The sequence below is a fragment of the Salminus brasiliensis genome, chromosome 16 (assembly GCF_030463535.1).
Source record: "Salminus brasiliensis chromosome 16, fSalBra1.hap2, whole genome shotgun sequence".
NCBI classification, from domain to species: domain Eukaryota; kingdom Metazoa; phylum Chordata; class Actinopteri; order Characiformes; family Bryconidae; genus Salminus; species Salminus brasiliensis.
Genome location: NC_132893.1, coordinates 21345467 through 21362169, shown reverse-complemented (window position 1 = coordinate 21362169; position 16703 = coordinate 21345467). Strand labels below are relative to the sequence as shown.

General features: G+C 38.1%; 1 protein-coding gene across 2 annotated transcripts; it reads left to right on the top strand.

Annotated features, from left to right (window-relative positions):
* Positions 1–2053: 2053 nt before the first annotated feature.
* Positions 2054–14934, top strand: LOC140536789 (uncharacterized). 2 transcript variants are annotated; one of them, XM_072658806.1, is made up of 5 exons: positions 2054–2217; positions 7752–8060; positions 8203–8478; positions 10489–10593; positions 14517–14934. In XM_072658806.1, exons 1-5 carry the CDS (start codon positions 2148–2150, stop codon positions 14687–14689), a joined length of 933 nt encoding a protein of 310 aa, XP_072514907.1. In that variant the 5' UTR covers positions 2054–2147; the 3' UTR covers positions 14690–14934. The 2 variants fall into 2 exon arrangements, with proteins under 2 accessions (XP_072514907.1, XP_072514906.1); XM_072658805.1 differs by lacking the exon at positions 2054–2217 and having other exon boundaries at positions 7207–8060.
* The last annotated feature ends 1769 nt before the right edge of the window (positions 14935–16703 follow it).

Genomic DNA, 16703 nt, shown 5'->3' with positions numbered 1-16703 from the left:
GCTGGCCCATAGTGTTCAAAGTAAAAACTACCACTACTTCACTTTATAAGAATTTTATTTACTATGTTGTGCCAACCAGCAAAAACTGATGACTTTGCCAGACATCTCTACATTTGAAATCTAGGTTGAAAAGTGAAATGCAAACTGTCATTCTTTTAAAGGTCATTGAAAAAAAAATTCAAAATTTCAATCATGAATTTATAGTTATATGTTAAAGTTTAATTCATGGTTTCTCTCACAGTACCAATAAAATATTTACTTCACTAAGATGACATTTTTGGAACTACAAAACAATGTTGGTTTAAATAAATATTGGTCTTTAAGTCTTAATCCTCAGTTTTGGGATACAAATAAAGGCAAACATGCAACATCTATGTAAACCTGCAATATTACTGTAAAATGACTAAACATAGCTGATGATACAAACAATTACATACTGGCAGAAAAAATTAAGAAAGCACAAAGATGGTCTAGTTACAGGGTACACACTTCCACCACACACACACACACATTCAGTGGGCTGCAATTATGCATAAATGCATCCTGCAAACATGCTCAAAAAATACTGAAGAAAAAGCTAAGCCACGGTTTGCTGTAGGAGACAATCTCACTTATAAATGGAGGCTTAATAGGCAGCCACTGACGACCTGCCTGACAGAAACCGATGGCACCTTCAATGGGATCTTTTTTCATGTTAAAATTCAATTACAACACTTTGAGTCATCCAAGAGAGGATTTCAAAGCATCTAGGAACCATATTTCCTCACTTCTGGTAAGAACAACCAGCTCGGCAGCTAACAGGCTCATCCAGCAATGTTCAGAGTTGGGCTTTAATTTTAAGGTTTCATTGTCTGTTACGAGCTTTGACTGTCTGTGTTTTGGCTAGAAAACCACACCTACCGTAAAGCTAACACAACACTGAAAATACCCTGAAATGATTGCTAAAGCGCATGCCATTTGCGTCTTCAACATCTGTTGCACAAAAAATCTGCCAAAGAATGTTTCCTTAAAGTTTAAAGCTATCAACTCAAGTGTTCTTGTTAACATGATCTGAGAAAACACTGTTTCTTAAAGAATGACATGCTATTGTTAATTGTACATTCATATGACCACATTTACATTTCTGTAGGAACCAACATGATATCTGCATCTAAAATATGACAAAATTCATATAATCTTTTGTAGCAGACCCTTATCATTAACAATCCTTTCACATTATTTATGTGTTGCTTTTTCATGGTAGACAGGGTCTGTCAAGCTCAACCCAACCACCCTGTCACACAAAACAGACAGGGGAACTACCCCCCTCTCCCGTCACATGGTATTGTAAATAGAATTCTCTTGTCTGAATAGAAAGGATGAAGTGTTTGTTCTTGATGAAAATTTTGTACAGTACATTACAGTGTCATCTGAGGTCATTAGCTGTGCAGTTCCTGTGTTCCAGTGAGGCATTTCCCAGGAAAGATGGGACACACAAAAACAACCACAAATTTCAGCTATCCTTTTATTTTGTGTACACGTTTGTGTATGTCTAATAAAAGTGGTCCTGCATCTACATTAATAAACATATTATTTTATATTTTCTTAAACTCTGGAAGATGCTGATTAGGAATATATTAATTTAGGTTATATTATGTGCACATGTTAGGTCTCATAATTGTTCAATTTTGCTGATCTTTCATTTGGACTTTTTTATTTTTCACCTTTTATGGGTATATATGATTCTTTATTCAGATGTAGGTGAGTCCACAGGTTATAAATTAATGTTAGAAATACTATTCCAAAAGAAATAGCTCAGGTATTAAATATATTATGTGTCTGTATACACAAACTTAAACACCACAGGGTTCTGAGTCAATGTCCCACAGATCATTAATCTTTTATTGGTCTGGTCTGTTTAAAAGACTTCAGTGTAAACACAATACTAATCTGCACATAGCTGAGAGCTGTGTAATGCAATGACAAGTTCCTGGTTTTACTGAAAGCAAAGACAGCTCAGTGGTTTCGTCACTTGTCTTGTGGAAGTTTGACGTGTTAGCATATCAAGATAGGACATTGTGTTGATGAGTGTGTGGGAGAGTGGTTGACTTATCTGCCATCTCGCTCAGAGAAACAGAGGAAAAGGCTTATAGTGTTGTGTGGTCAACATGTTCGCTGTTGATCTGTACTCATCTTATTTTATACCACTTTTTCTTTTGTCTTCTGCTTCACTCTCAGGTAAGACACTGTATTGTGCTACCAGCTTGATTATTGTGGTGCTTCTGCTGCCCAAGTATAGTGTTCTTGATGTAACTAATGTGAACTGCCTGGTAATAGACAGCGTTCAACTGTTTCCTGACAGATTCTTCTACAACGAAAAGAGTCTTTACATGAGTATCTATGGCTTTAAAGTCAGCCTACTTTTGCTTTCTGTTCAAGATTTTACTCCCAGATAGTGAGTACATGTAGAGATGTGTTTGTGAATAACTCATCGGGTTTACATTCATTCTCTTCGAGGATGTGTTCTGCCACTTCATTGACTACACTCTTCAAAATGAAGGTGCCAGAAAGGTAGTTTATTTTGAGGCGAGACCATAAAGACATGCTTTCTTGCCTAAAGAGCATTGTTAATTCACTCCAAATGTGTGAATGCGAAGAACCTTTTATAACCTTTTAAAATTGAAAGAACCTTCATATAATGTGAAGGTTTAACAACATGAGCAGAACTGCCTAGAACTAGTGAGAAACCTTTATTTTAAAGAATATGCTAATGTTAAGAGGCTGGGCAGCACATTTCTGGGTTTTAGTTCCCTAAAATAATCTTCCAATGGACATTAGCTTTAAAGAAGTGGTTTCCAAACTCAGCATTTGGGTATGTAGGATGGGCACCTAAATTCGACTTGATAAAAAAAAAACAATAGCAGCTCCAAAACCTCTGCTTGCCTCTACAATAAAGAACTTACCGTTTTATCTCAGTGAATATAAGGATATCTGCACTCCACTGCACCTAGAACTACTAAGGAACCTATTTTTAATTGTGTATTCATGTGAAGGGGCTGGGCAGCACATTCTTGCTTTAAAGGGACTTTTGGTTCTCTAAAATTATGAATGTTTTCCAAACTCAGCATTTGGGTATGTAGGATGGGCACCTACATTCAACTTGATAAAAACCCCAATAGCAGCTCCAAAACCTCTGCTTGCCTCTACAGTAATGAACTTACCATTTTATCTCAGTGAATATAAGGATATCTGCACTCCACTGCGCCTAGAACTACTAAGGAACCTATTTTTAAGTGTATATATGTGAAGGGGCTGGGCAGCACATTTTTGCTTTAAAAGGACTTTTGGTTCTCTAAAATTATGAATGTTTTCCAAACTCTGCATGTGGATGTGATATGTGCAACTACATTCAACCTAAAAAGAGGCCAATAACAGCTCCAAAACCTCTCTGGTTGCCTCTGTAATAATGAACATATTATTTTCTTCTTTTCTTCAATACCTCCTATACTTCAAATATAATATAACAGTAAACATAAGGAATGCATACTCAACAGATTCTTATGTGGTCCCGTTAGAACTGTACAGCCAAGCCTAGAACTACTGAGAACTGTTTGCGTGAGGGGCTTTGCAGCTCATTCTTGCTTTAAAAGTACTTTTGGTTCCCTAAAGTAATTTTTTACTGGATGTCATTTTTAAAAGCACTTTTGCTTCCCTAAAGTATTCTTTTAAATTATATTTAATTTCTAAAGAAGTGTTTTCCAAAAAGAGGCCAATAGCATCTCCAAAATCATGTTTGTTTCCTTAGAACTGCACAGCCAGTCTTGGGTTGGGCAGCACGTTCTTGCTTTAACTTTTGGGTCTCTAAAATAGTCTTTTACCTGATGTCTTTTTTTTTTTTTTAAGGAGTGTCGTGTGACAGTCAGTGATATTACCAGAAATCTCTTCTTGGGTGGACATGTACATATGTGCAATAGGCAACTATATTCGACAAAGTGGCTAATAGCAGCTCCAAAACCTCTGCTCGGCTCTACTGTAATTAACATATAATACATATAACGCAATAAGTCGACTGAGTCGCCAGGTTCTCTAGAACCGCACATCCACGTCTAGAATTACTGTGGAACATTTCTTTTTAAGAGCGTATTTACGTGAAGGAGTTGGGTAGGAAAATTTTGCTTTCAATGGATAAACTTTCAATGGATGCTATTTCATTTGAGAAGCGATTTGCAAACTAATGAGACAACTCTTTTGAGTTGGCAATGCACCCTGTGCACCCCCTGCAGCTGTGTCCCTGTGCCATTCATTGTGCCAGTCATGTTAATCACAACTTTTTCTCTGTGATTTCATGGATGTTATCACATATGACCACATACAATTTGCATTGTGTCACAAGTGTGCCTTAGATCAATCCTGAAAATCATTTAATTGCATGTGCCATTTTTAGAACTCATTTTCATGAGTCTTTTTGAGCATTTGGAAATGTACGATGGGCAACTACATTCTATTTACATTTACAGCATTTAGCTGACGCTCTTATCCAGAGCGACTTACAAGGTTACTCATATTACAGAGGAGGGCCAATGTAGAATTGGAAGTCTTGTTCCAATTCTTATTAGTGTAGCGCAGCATAGTCACCCAGACCAGGAATTGAACCCCGGTCTCCAATGTGGAGTGGTAGCTCACTGTCAGGTAAAGGTGTTGTCTGTTGCGCCACACCAACCACTGCCATTCTACCGCCATTCCATATTCAACAGCGAGGCCAACAGCATGCTCCAAAACCTCTGTTTGGCTATACATTAATAAAAATATTATTTTATCTTTTCTTTAATGCCCCTTAAACTCTGGAAGATGCAGATTAAGAATATATTAATCTAGGTTAGATTATGCATATTTGTTTTTCTTTATTATCTAATTTTGCTGATATTTCTATTAGGTTTCAGTTTGTTTGACCTTTTTAATGTTTCATTGATGGGTGATTCTTTATTCAGAAGTGGGTGTGTGTCCGCAGATTATAGATTTGTGTTAGAAATACTATTACAAAAGAAATAACCTAATGTTCATGACAACTATATATATATATAACTACAACAGCCAATGTCACAAGGTAACACTTCTTTACGATCTACCCATGGAAAGACTGACAGGGGAGCACATGACAGCCATGAGAGGAAAGTGACATTTTGATGCCTGGAAAAGTGAGTAAGTTAATCATGTATTTTGCAGATCATGTAAGAAAAAGGAATTGATTGCCATTAGCATGTATAACGTTATGGCAATACTTAATAAAGAAATCTAATTTCCCTTTATGTGTACGTATCTGAATTGCATCTAATACTACTGCTGAATAGTGTTAGGATAAGTGTTAATCTGGGAGATTTTTTTGCTAAAAAAGTGAAAATTGTCATTATTACCAACACAAAACTGGTTGTGATGGTATGCAAAGTTATCAGTTTCACTTTGGACTGTTTACTTGTAAGTTAAATGCAAACTAAACTGCCTAAAACTATTTTTCACTGTTTTTCAGAAAATATGGCCATAAGACAGTAGCTTTAGAGAGCACAGGAAAAAGTGGGCCATTTGGGACTACCTGGATATCGGCATTAATACAGAATTAATACAGAATTATTTAATAACATAAGCACAGTCTTGGCCTTCATGAAGTCTTTACTATAAAGCATGTAAACACTGTCTAGACATAATTAAAACAAAGGTTAAGATGGCAAAATGGGCCCCTGATTAAGGAATCACCCCTTATTCTTGTGTAAACCAGTTTGAGATTTTACAACTAAAATGAAAACAGTAGGCAGTAATGCGGCATAACTGAGACTGGGAGTACAAGTATTAAAACACATTAGATTACAGAGATCAGAGAATGCATCAACTATAGTACAGTTTTTGACAGTACATGAAGTCTAAAGGGTTATTTGACTTGTAATGTTCGTGGAAACCTTTTTGGTGCACTGTTGAACCATTTGAAGAACACAGTAACCAGCCAAAGAACCATTTAAGCATCTAAATCATCAAGACGTCATGGTTCTAAAAAAAAACCCTCAACAAAGTGTACAGTGTACTGAACAACTGTTCAATATTCAAACAGAGAATCTGTAATTAATTCTAGGTTGGCAGAGATGTACAGTGCAGAACTGTTAAAGTAGAGGAAATTAAGTTCTGAAATTTCCCTTTCTGGCACGTTGGTTTGTGATCTACCAGTGCAGACAGTTGTGGTTGTGCCTTGGTTATATTCATTTTTTGCCATGTTGGTTTGTGTTTTATCAGTACATGTCTAATGTGGTTATGCTTCCTGATTAGTACTGTTTAGCGAGGACTGATTTACTACACAGTTTGTTTTTTTAACTGGGAGATCAGAGCTGTCAGAGAACTTGTACTGGGACTGGTAAAAAAGAATCACGCTGGCAGTTGTGACAAATTTTACTGCAATTGGCCCGACATCAACCTGCAAACTGGCAAGCAGGCCAGCATCTGAGCAAAGACGACCCATGCAGATTAAGAAATAAAATGGCAGATTGAACTAAGTGTAAAAAATGATCACGATTCATCTAAGTTCATCTAGGTTTCATTTTAAACATTAACCATCTACCTGATCTGGGATCTGTTTTTCCTGAAAAACAAAATTGTCATTGTCATAAGAAGTCGTTACCAACACAAAACTGGTTGTGATGGTAATGAGTCCCCATTTGGGACTACCTGGATTTCGGCATTTACACAGAATTAATACAGAATTATTTCATAACATAAGCACAGTCTTGACCTTCATTAAATCTTTACTGTAAATCATGTAAATACTGTAATGACATAATTAAAACACAGTTATTGCTCATTTTATAGTTCATTTTAGGATGAACTATAAAGATCAAGCTGCACGTAGAATGTTCATCTAAGTTCATCTAAGTTCATCAAGGTTCACTTTAACCATTAGAACCACCTACCTGGAAAAATGACTGATTTCCAGACGACTGCCTTCACCACTGCTGCTAACGTTCCAAGCCATTTGTCTTACATCTTTCACAGACACAAATTGGACAGTTGAAAAAGAAAATGGCCCAGGCAAGTCTGCTTGCACTGTTTTGACATCTTAGCAATGACTATCATACCGCCACTCCACCTGTCAGCCCTGCAGCTACAAGTCTTCTCTCCACAGTTGGCACAGAGACTTGGTCCAGTGTTAAGCTTTACTACAAGGTGTTGTCATGTGAGCTGCCTATCACACAAGCTGTTGACTCTCAGAGACCGTCTGTCAGACCTCTGACAAGGTGTAGGACACAGTATTCGCGTCACTCTAATTTTTAAAGAATGCTCTGCACTTCTATAAGTTCTAATGCCCTATCTGCCTTCCTTGCTTTAGGTTTCTAGTCATTATGAGAGCAGTCTAAATGTGTACTGTTCTGTAAATACTGTGGTAGAGAGTGCAGAAACACAGCCTTTACCAACACTGCAAACTAGTTAGCGCAGTGTAACAGTTATTTATCAATTGTGAGCTTACCTAGAACATTATACTTATTCCAAGTACCAGTGGGGATCCTTTATTTTTAAGAGTATTGTTTATACACTGTTGTTTGTAAGCAGCGGCCGTACAAATCCAGACAAAGTACCTATGTGTTCTTGTGATGGCTATAGGGAGCAGTGCTTAAGTGGAAATGTAGATGTTATGAAGGTCTGTATAAAACCCTCATATGAGGTTTTTAGCCTTGGCCAGGATGCATTTCCTCATCCCAGTACTCTACATTACACTAACCCCCTTTTTTACTCTGCAGGTGCACAGAAAGTTTTTACAGTGTCCAGAGGACAGAGTGTCGTCCTGCCGTGTCCCTCACTGTTTCCAACCAGTGAGAAGGTTAGTTTTAAGTGGAAAAAGGATGGAGAGTCAGCTCTCTGTGAATATTTTTTAGAAAAAAACAAGACTAGTGGCCACAACTGCAAGTCTCGGTTTAAAGTAAATGAAGAACCTATCGGACTGATTATAACTGATGTGAGAAGCAGCGATGCTGGTGTTTATAACTGTTCTGTGACCAAAGTGATCCCCCCACCAGCAGAGGAGAAATTTTTAGTCCTGAGTCTTCAAGGTACTGATGATTACACTCTTTTTCTCTTATGATAATTAATATGTCATACATTATTGTCACATGTTCTGTAAAGTTCCACAAGTTCTGTGTGTGTGAGTTTCCTAAAGCCTGGTGTTGTCTACTGAACACTGTCCCCTCTCAGTTTCAGCGGGTCTTATCATAGAGCAGATGAACAGCAGTGATCTCAGCTGTGTGGATCTGCTCTGTTCTCTGGAGGGTTTGAGTCCAGAGCAGGTGAACTTCACCTGGACCAGAGGATCTGAGCAGCTTCTTCACCAGAACATCCCCACTGGCTTAAATAGCACGCTGCACCTCTGCAAGCCGCACTGGACTGAAGGAGACATAGTCATCTGTCACGCCAGCTACTCCAGCAACCACACGCTCTACAGCCAGAACATCACACTCACATGCAGCGACGGTGAGCCGTTCTTGTGTGTTGATTTGGAAGTGCCATTACAAGTACTGTTCAAATCAGGCTTTCAGTTAAGCCTACTGACTGTGTAGAGAGACTCCTGTTCTTAGACAACAGTCACTTCTTCGTAAGGCTGGGTACTTGCTTGGTCACACAAGCTTCCGTTGGTTTCATCTTCTCTTTCTTCACAGAGGCATGTTTACTCAACCGCTCTGATAGTAGATAACCACTGCAGCATTTTTCCACATAAACATAAACTGTGTGACAAGCAGAAACCACAATAAGCTTTGAGAAATTCAGAATTAGGACATCCAACTGGCCCTCAATGAAGTCAGAGGCCACTACCCTCCCAGCAGCACACATACTCTTGCAAAAGGAAGTAGCAGTGTTAGTGCTGCTGCTGGTCATAGTACTGGTAACAGTGTCAGGCTTATGCCTGACATATCACAGTGAAGAAATTCACAGAGCACAGAAAAAAAGAGTGATGCTTTGCATCAGTGACACTGTGTGTCCTTCCTCGTTCACAGTAACAGAAAATCTATTTATCCAGTGTTGACAATGCAGCACACTGTAACTTTACCCTCTGCATTTACTTGGTAAAAAAATTAACAAATGACTTTCAAGGCAAGTCAGCAAATGGATTGTAACTTACACTAAAAGATTTATTTTAAGATAAAGAAGTAAATAAATTGTTACATTTCAGATCAAAGTTAATTTTGGGACAATAAAAAACTGTCTCCAAAAAATCTACTTTACAGGAGAAGGAAAAATCCTACTAACCTTTAATTAAAAAAAAAAAATATATATATATATATATATTGAAATTCTATTGGTCCATTTATTAAAGCGAAAGACAGCAAACACTGACATATATATTTTTGCATGGGCACAACAATTTGCTAGAAATGTTTTGGGTTGTTACCACCCCGTAACAACCCAAAATGATCTCACATGAAATCAGAAAGTCAGTAATATGTTTGAAGGGTAAAATAATATTGATGCACAGAGGCACAGGTTTTATTTGCGTCGGCACCATTATGGGAGGACCACCAGTTAGATCCCTGGTGTTGCCATAGCCATCTGTAGCTGTGAGTCCAAGACAGCATAACTGGTCTCGTATTAAAATAAAACAAAAACTAATTCAAGAATCAACAAAAATCTAACCTAGAGCTGATCAGGACTAAATGTTTCCAATCATTTTTAAATGTATTTTTTTGATTATTGAGTGACACAAGTCCTGCTGGCTGATGCACTGTAGCTAAAATCAGATTTCACCATTTCAGAAAAAAAAAACTCTCAGCACTTAAAGGTCATCCAGTTACTGGATGGAGTTTAATGTACTGAAAAAAAGCCCTGAAAAATTGTTTGGAACAGATATTTTGGAAATGTAATTGAGTAAATGCAAAGGTATTTATTTGAGTTTGAGCTTGAGTAGAGTACAAATCTTCAAAAGTAACACTGTAAAGTAAAATTCCTTGAGTACGGTCAGACTCTCTACTTTCCTTCTGCTGAGGCCTTGTAGTGACTGAGCTGCTCATGTTGGATGTGGGTGAGGTTGAGGTTATTTCTGTTGTAGTTTCCTCATCCACATGTTTAGAGAAAGAGTTCTAAGAATGTTCTGGGGAATTCTGAAGAGGAAATAGTGGAGAACCGCATCCGGCCTACACCTGGGAAACGAGGGTGTGATTCCGTGTCCAGGCCAAAGCACAACTGCTATGCCAATAAGATCACACGGACAAGAGTAAATCACTGTAGATAATATTGTCTGCGATGAGATGGACGAGAGCATCTGCTATGTATGTAAAAAGGACAGTTTTGCTTTGTCTGCTTCATAACTGTGGTTTTCTGCAATCACTGAGGAAGTTCTATTAGAGACAAATTGGAGATCCTCTTTTGTAGGTAGATTTTAATATAATAAATGTAACAAAACCACAAAATGTCATCATAACACTGTATTGCAGAGCTCTTGTGATCCCCACCGTCAGACCCACTCAGTCATTCTGTGTGTGTTTTCAGGGTGCAGTGGGACTTCGACAATACCCTGGCTGCTGATTGCCTCGATTATTGGTGGCTGCGTGGGGCTTCTCCTCATCCTCCTTTTCAGCATCGCCTGCTTTAAAGGTGAGGGCTCATATCATCATTGTTGTATTAATACCCTCTCATTTTTCTACTTTTTTTACATTTTTATACCTCTATTTTTTTTTTTTTTTTGGGGGGGGGGTGGTAATATGGCTTGTTTTATTAATGGCAAGCATTTCATTTCATTACAACATTCTTGTTAATCTAGTGCCGTATCTAAATTGCTGTGTGCTCACCAGTGTGGGCAATTTTTTTGGCAAAGAAACCAAACAGAAATCCTCTCAACATCTTGGCACAATATAATAATATGGCAAACCCACTGCTCTTAAGGCCTGTTGCCTGTGGAAGCAAATGTTCAGAAATGAACATCACTGTTATCTGAGGCAATACTTATTCAGTACAGTACAAAAAAAAAAAATACCAGAATTTCCTGGAGAATTACAAAGAGGAAACTGTGACTGTCCTCCACCCTCTGTTCAACACCTCTTGCTGACATTTGTTCTCAGGCCTTCTGATCTCTCTCTCTCTCTCTCTGTCTTATTATGTCAAGGCCAGATCTGGTGTGATGTTTTTATCTTTCCCACGTGGGTGGCCTTTTAGTTTCAAGTTTAGCTACAGCTCCAAGTGCCAAAACACACCAAGTCTACTTCCTCTGTGTTAATTAGTCTTAAATTAAAAAACACTTTGTTGATATTCATAGAAAATCTTATGGGTTTGGTTCCAAAATGTATTGAATTCCATTTTCATATATTTTTCTTGTTAGGACTTATTAAGAGCTTTGCACACACACACACACACACACACACACACACACACACACATATACACAAACAAGAAATTCCAGGGCTATACGATGAAACTTGAGAATACTGTTAGATTTAATGCGGAATTGCAGACACCATTTGGAATGTAACTTTTCGTTTACTGGTTTGTTTATTTATTTTATCTGAATGTTTACACACATGCAAAGTTAATGGCTATTCATTTACACTTTCCCACTAGAGTGCAGTAGAGAGCAGTGTTTCCACCAACCCTCACTGACTCACTCACATTACTATTATTTTTTTTCCCCATACATATTAGTTACACCTAACTTATATCCATGCTACTCAGCACAGGGGTCACCCCAGCATGGCAGTGGCATAGTAGTGCGTGTGGGTGGGTGTTGGTATGACGTTGTCAGGCACTGTAGTGTCAATGCTGGCTTGAGGATATCCTGCAACTAACATAATATTCAGTCAACAGAGATTCTGTGGTCAGAAGCAGACAGACGATGATTAACTAGAAGATATCAGTTATATCTGAAATCAGTTGTATATGTAATCAGATCAGATCAGAAGGGTGAGGGTATGTGTTGGTTTTAAAATGATCAGAGAGTGTACCACAAAGGAACAAACCATCACACCCCAGCTTCTGCCATATTGCCGCCACTGCTGGTACCCTGCCCACATCAAAACTGGCTAGCGGTTGTCCAGTAGTGGTACAATAGCTGGTCCGCTAATATTATTATGAGCAGCTCTGTCATTTTTTTCCGTTTAAATTGCTAGTTGGACAAGTTTTAGTCATGTTTCCCACCCCACCACTGTTCTAGTGGACAGCCAGACTGCTCTCATAAAGGATCTAATAAATGACAGGCATGCTGCTGTAGGGTTTTTTAATCCTGTATACCCATTCCCCGGGAACCCGGCCCAACAACAGTTGTGTGAATATAATTATTGTTTTCATTTGACTTCATATAGATTAAGTTATGTGACTAATGTCTGAATATTCTGACAAGATTGCAAACCAGCAGGCTAAACTTCATGTTGGTGAAAGATGGATTCATTAATGGTATAGTAAGACGATGAATGAAGTAATAAGGCTATTATACAGATAACAGAGGCTATATACTACATATGAATAACACCTATGTACAAAACTCACAGATACAGTGGAAAAGCCATTAAGGTGGGGGAGTAAACAGAGCAGCAGGGCAGGATGCAAAGTTTCTAAGTTTACAATTTGTCCTACACTGCATTTGACTCATAGATCATAGAGTACTTATAAAGCGCCTGGAAAAGTGTGCAGTCCTTTCCGGGACAGTCCTCACTTTCAGGTTCAGGTCCTATTTAGAAGGCCGGAGTAAATTTGTTTCTATTTTCGGCAGTTATAAACCTAGTAGGATGCCTATGGCATATGGAATCCCCCAAGTATCGTTTTTTTGGGCACTTTTTGTTTCATCTCTACATTATTGCTGTCACACAAAAACCTCACATTTGCAGTTCTGCAATTTTTCCACTTCTTCACATAACTGGAATCTGGGAGTTGTTTATAGTGTGTCAAAATGTGTGAGTGTCAGTGTGTGAAATTGCCATACAAATACAAGGTTTTGCGTGACTGCGAAGATGTGCTTTTTTTGAGCCATTTCCTTCAGAACTGCAACACTGATTACCACAGTCATGCTGATGATACACAGATAAAACTATTTCTATCACCAGATAATTGCAGCTCTATGGACTCAGTGTGTCAATGCTTGGAACACAAAAATAATTGGATATGGACAAAACAGTGATTATTGTGTTTGGCAACAAAAATAAAGACACTTGGCACACACCTTGAAACCACAGCTCTAAAAACTAAAGTCCAGGTCAGAAATATTGTTCTAATAGACTAGTGAGCCATAATTAAAGCAATCTCCAGAACAGCTTTAAAATATCATCTTAACAATATAGCCAGAATCAGTGGTGTCCCCACAAGACTTAGAGAAACTCATCCAGCAGCATTGACTATTGTTATGGCCTCTTAACTGGACTCAAAAGAGCCTTAAACAGCTCCAGCTTATTCAAACCACTGCTGCAAGAGTTTAAACAGGACGAGAAGAACATTCCTGCAGTTCTAAAAACATTATACTGGCAGCTTTTAAAGTGCTGCTACTGGTCTATACATCACTCGGTGGCCCACAATCTATAACTGATATGTTAGGTCAGCTAGTAGAACCTAGAGACCAAGCCAAACATTGTGAAGCACCATTTAGCGACTGATACCTAGACCTCAGATGTGCCCAAATGTAGCAGTTTTGGCCTTTGGCAGATGCACTTTAAGCTGTCCTTTTTAAATCTTACTTTACTAACTTTACTGTATGTCCAAATGTTTGTGGACACCCCCTCTAATTAATGCATTGAGCTGTGGAACAGTGGGTTCTTGTTCTTTGAAATGATGGTTGGAGCTCCATCCAATACATTTGGGTTGAGTTGGGTTGTAGAGGATGAGGTGAGGTGGTGATCATTCAACATCTTGACCTCATTAATGCAACTGTAACTAAATGCAATCAAATCATCACAGTAATGCTCCAAAATCCAGTAGAAAGCCTCCCCTGGACAGTAGAGACAGTTACTCCAACAAAAGCAGGACAAACTCTTTTTAATATCCTTGATTTTGGACAAAACAGTAAATGAGCGAGTGTTCCAGTACAGTAGCTATTTATATTTGGCAGTTAGGAGTATTAGAGAGCTTTCTTAAAGATTTGCTTAAAGAAGGTTAAAAACATAAAGAGGATTCTTTTTTCTGTAATTTACCCAAGATCACAAGTCCTTGTGATTCCTGATCGTATTACCAAGAGGTAAAATGTACAAAGACAAAAGAAAAGGCCTTTAAATTGAACCTTGTGGCACTCACTCAATAAATCAAGCATTGGGGATGACTAAAGGTAAAGGTAAAGTTGCACATATTTGTCACTATACTTATATACTTATACTTATATACTTATATAAAACTATACTTAACCTAAACTGTACTTAAAGGGCTAAACCCGTTCTCAATATGGTGGATTAGAATCTCATGGTTAACTATTTCTAAAGCTGGAGTAAGATCCAATAATGCCAAAATATAATTTTTCTTATAATTGTTCTTATAAATATATAATTGTTCTCTCTCTTTCTCTCTCTCTCTCTATGTCTCTGTGTGTCTCTGTATGTGTGATGAGACAGGTAGAAAGCAAGAAGATCGCTCAGGCTCTATAGTCTTCAGCAATAAAGTCTATGAGAACTTAAATTTCTTCACATCGAGACCTAGCACTGGTCCCAATTCTACAGTGAATCCCAGGCCCAACCCACAGGGTGAATGTCAGGCTCAGAGAGAAGAGTGCATCTACGAGAACTAACAAGAACTAAGTCCCTGCTGCTGTGAAACCTCTCATCATCTCTGTTTGTGTGTATGTGTGTGTGTGTGTGTGTGTGTGTGTGTGTGTGTGTGTGTTGGCATGTGTATGTAAGTATGTTTATGACTAGTCACTTTATATTATTTTTACCCCAAGCAATGCAAAGACACTATTGGAGTTTCTCTGTGCACGTTGTGCCTCTGCAAGTTATTTTTGTTCCTTGGAAATAAATGAGAAATGAATTTTGATTCTGTGCACTCCTGTGGTCATGCTTTTCTAAAGGAAACAGATCTTCACAGCTGAACAGTGACAGTAAAAGCAGGCCACAATTTTGCCTCATGCAGTAGATGTGTGATGCTGTCAGTTACCAGCCTGAATAGGTGTTAGCATATGTAACCACATTCGACGGAGACACAAGCACACCAGAGAGTGGGAAAGCTTTATATGCTCAGGGGTCAAATGTGATGAGCTGACGTTCAGGCGTGATGACACAGAACAGCACAGAACAGCATGGTGTGGCCTGATCAACACCTAAAGCAGTTTATATAACTAATAAAAAGTAAATAACATCCAAGCTAGTTCCACCTTACTATATGGGCAAAAGTATTGAGACACCTTTTCTCAAGTACTATAAATATTATTTATAGAAATAGTATATTAAATAAATAATAAATATTTATGTAATTGAAATTGTCACCACATCCAGAGCATGGTTTACCTGCGGTCTGATAATTTACCAAAAAAGGCCTCCGTTTTGGTCCAAATTTTATATTGAGGCCTATTTTGACACTACTAGGTCAAACTGACCAGACCAGTATGTGTGAAACATAATCATCACAAAACCTTGTATCTTCATTTTGGCTGTTTTGAATCTGGCAGTTGTTCATTACATTCTGTCCATGTTTCACAATGAACAGACCAACAGAAATGCTCCAATAAGACCTGAAATAAACTCTTTCCATGTTGACTTCTATTAAGAGTTAAGTATGTTTGTCCTTCTCCTGGAAAATTGACATGTTGGAGATACAAGGTTTTTGCATATGCATTAACATACAAAATGGAAACACATTAAAGTAGTCCTTTTCCATGTACATGGTCATTTCATTAATTAAACCCAAAGGCTTTATTCTCCAAAAATGACAAAAAATAATTTTCCAGATTTTTTAAACTTTTATTTTTAAATGGCAATTGTGGCGTTGAAGAAATCACAATAGAGGTTCTTTATTGAAATAACAAACAGCTCTGCGAAGAATGGAAGAAGCTAAAGTATATCAAGACCCATTTTCTGGTAAGAATGCTTAGAATGGTTGCCAGACCACCAATAACACATCTGATCCCTGGTGGCCGCATACAGTCCCACCTTACACTAATCCACAACACATGTTTACTTTGACAACACATGTAGTAACAGTCCAACCCCAACAATGCTCTTTAACCAACTACTTACGTGTCCCAGTGTGCTCTATACTGCAGCATGCAAATCCAGCTCTGCCCATTGGCCTTCACTTACTCAGAGCCTGCTGATGTCTCGCTCCATGTGGTATTGATCTGCCCTGTGTGGGTGCTTCTGCTCTTATTCTCAGATAAGCAAAGACACAAAACATATTCCATAACACAATTGAACATACACTAACATAAACTTAGCCTTGCCTCCACTCACTTATCAGGGTTTGGATTTCTCGAGTCTTACTGACAATAAATAAATAAATAAATGATATTTCCCTTCTGATGCGTGTTTAGCTTCGGTTTAGCCAGCTATGGTAGTCTAGTGTGCTTTCGAGGGAGATAATGTTAAAGAGAACAGATGATATAAGCTAGCATAGGTTATCGTTAGCTTTTAGCCTAACTCAGATGCCCGTTTCCTTTCCTGGCTTTCACTTCTTCACATGCTGAGTTTGAGCTCCTCTTCTCAGACATCCCACCTTGCAAAAAATCATTTCAGGGAACAACATACTTTCTAAATTCTAGAAAGTTGAAGACAGTTCATCACACACACACATATATATATATAGATATA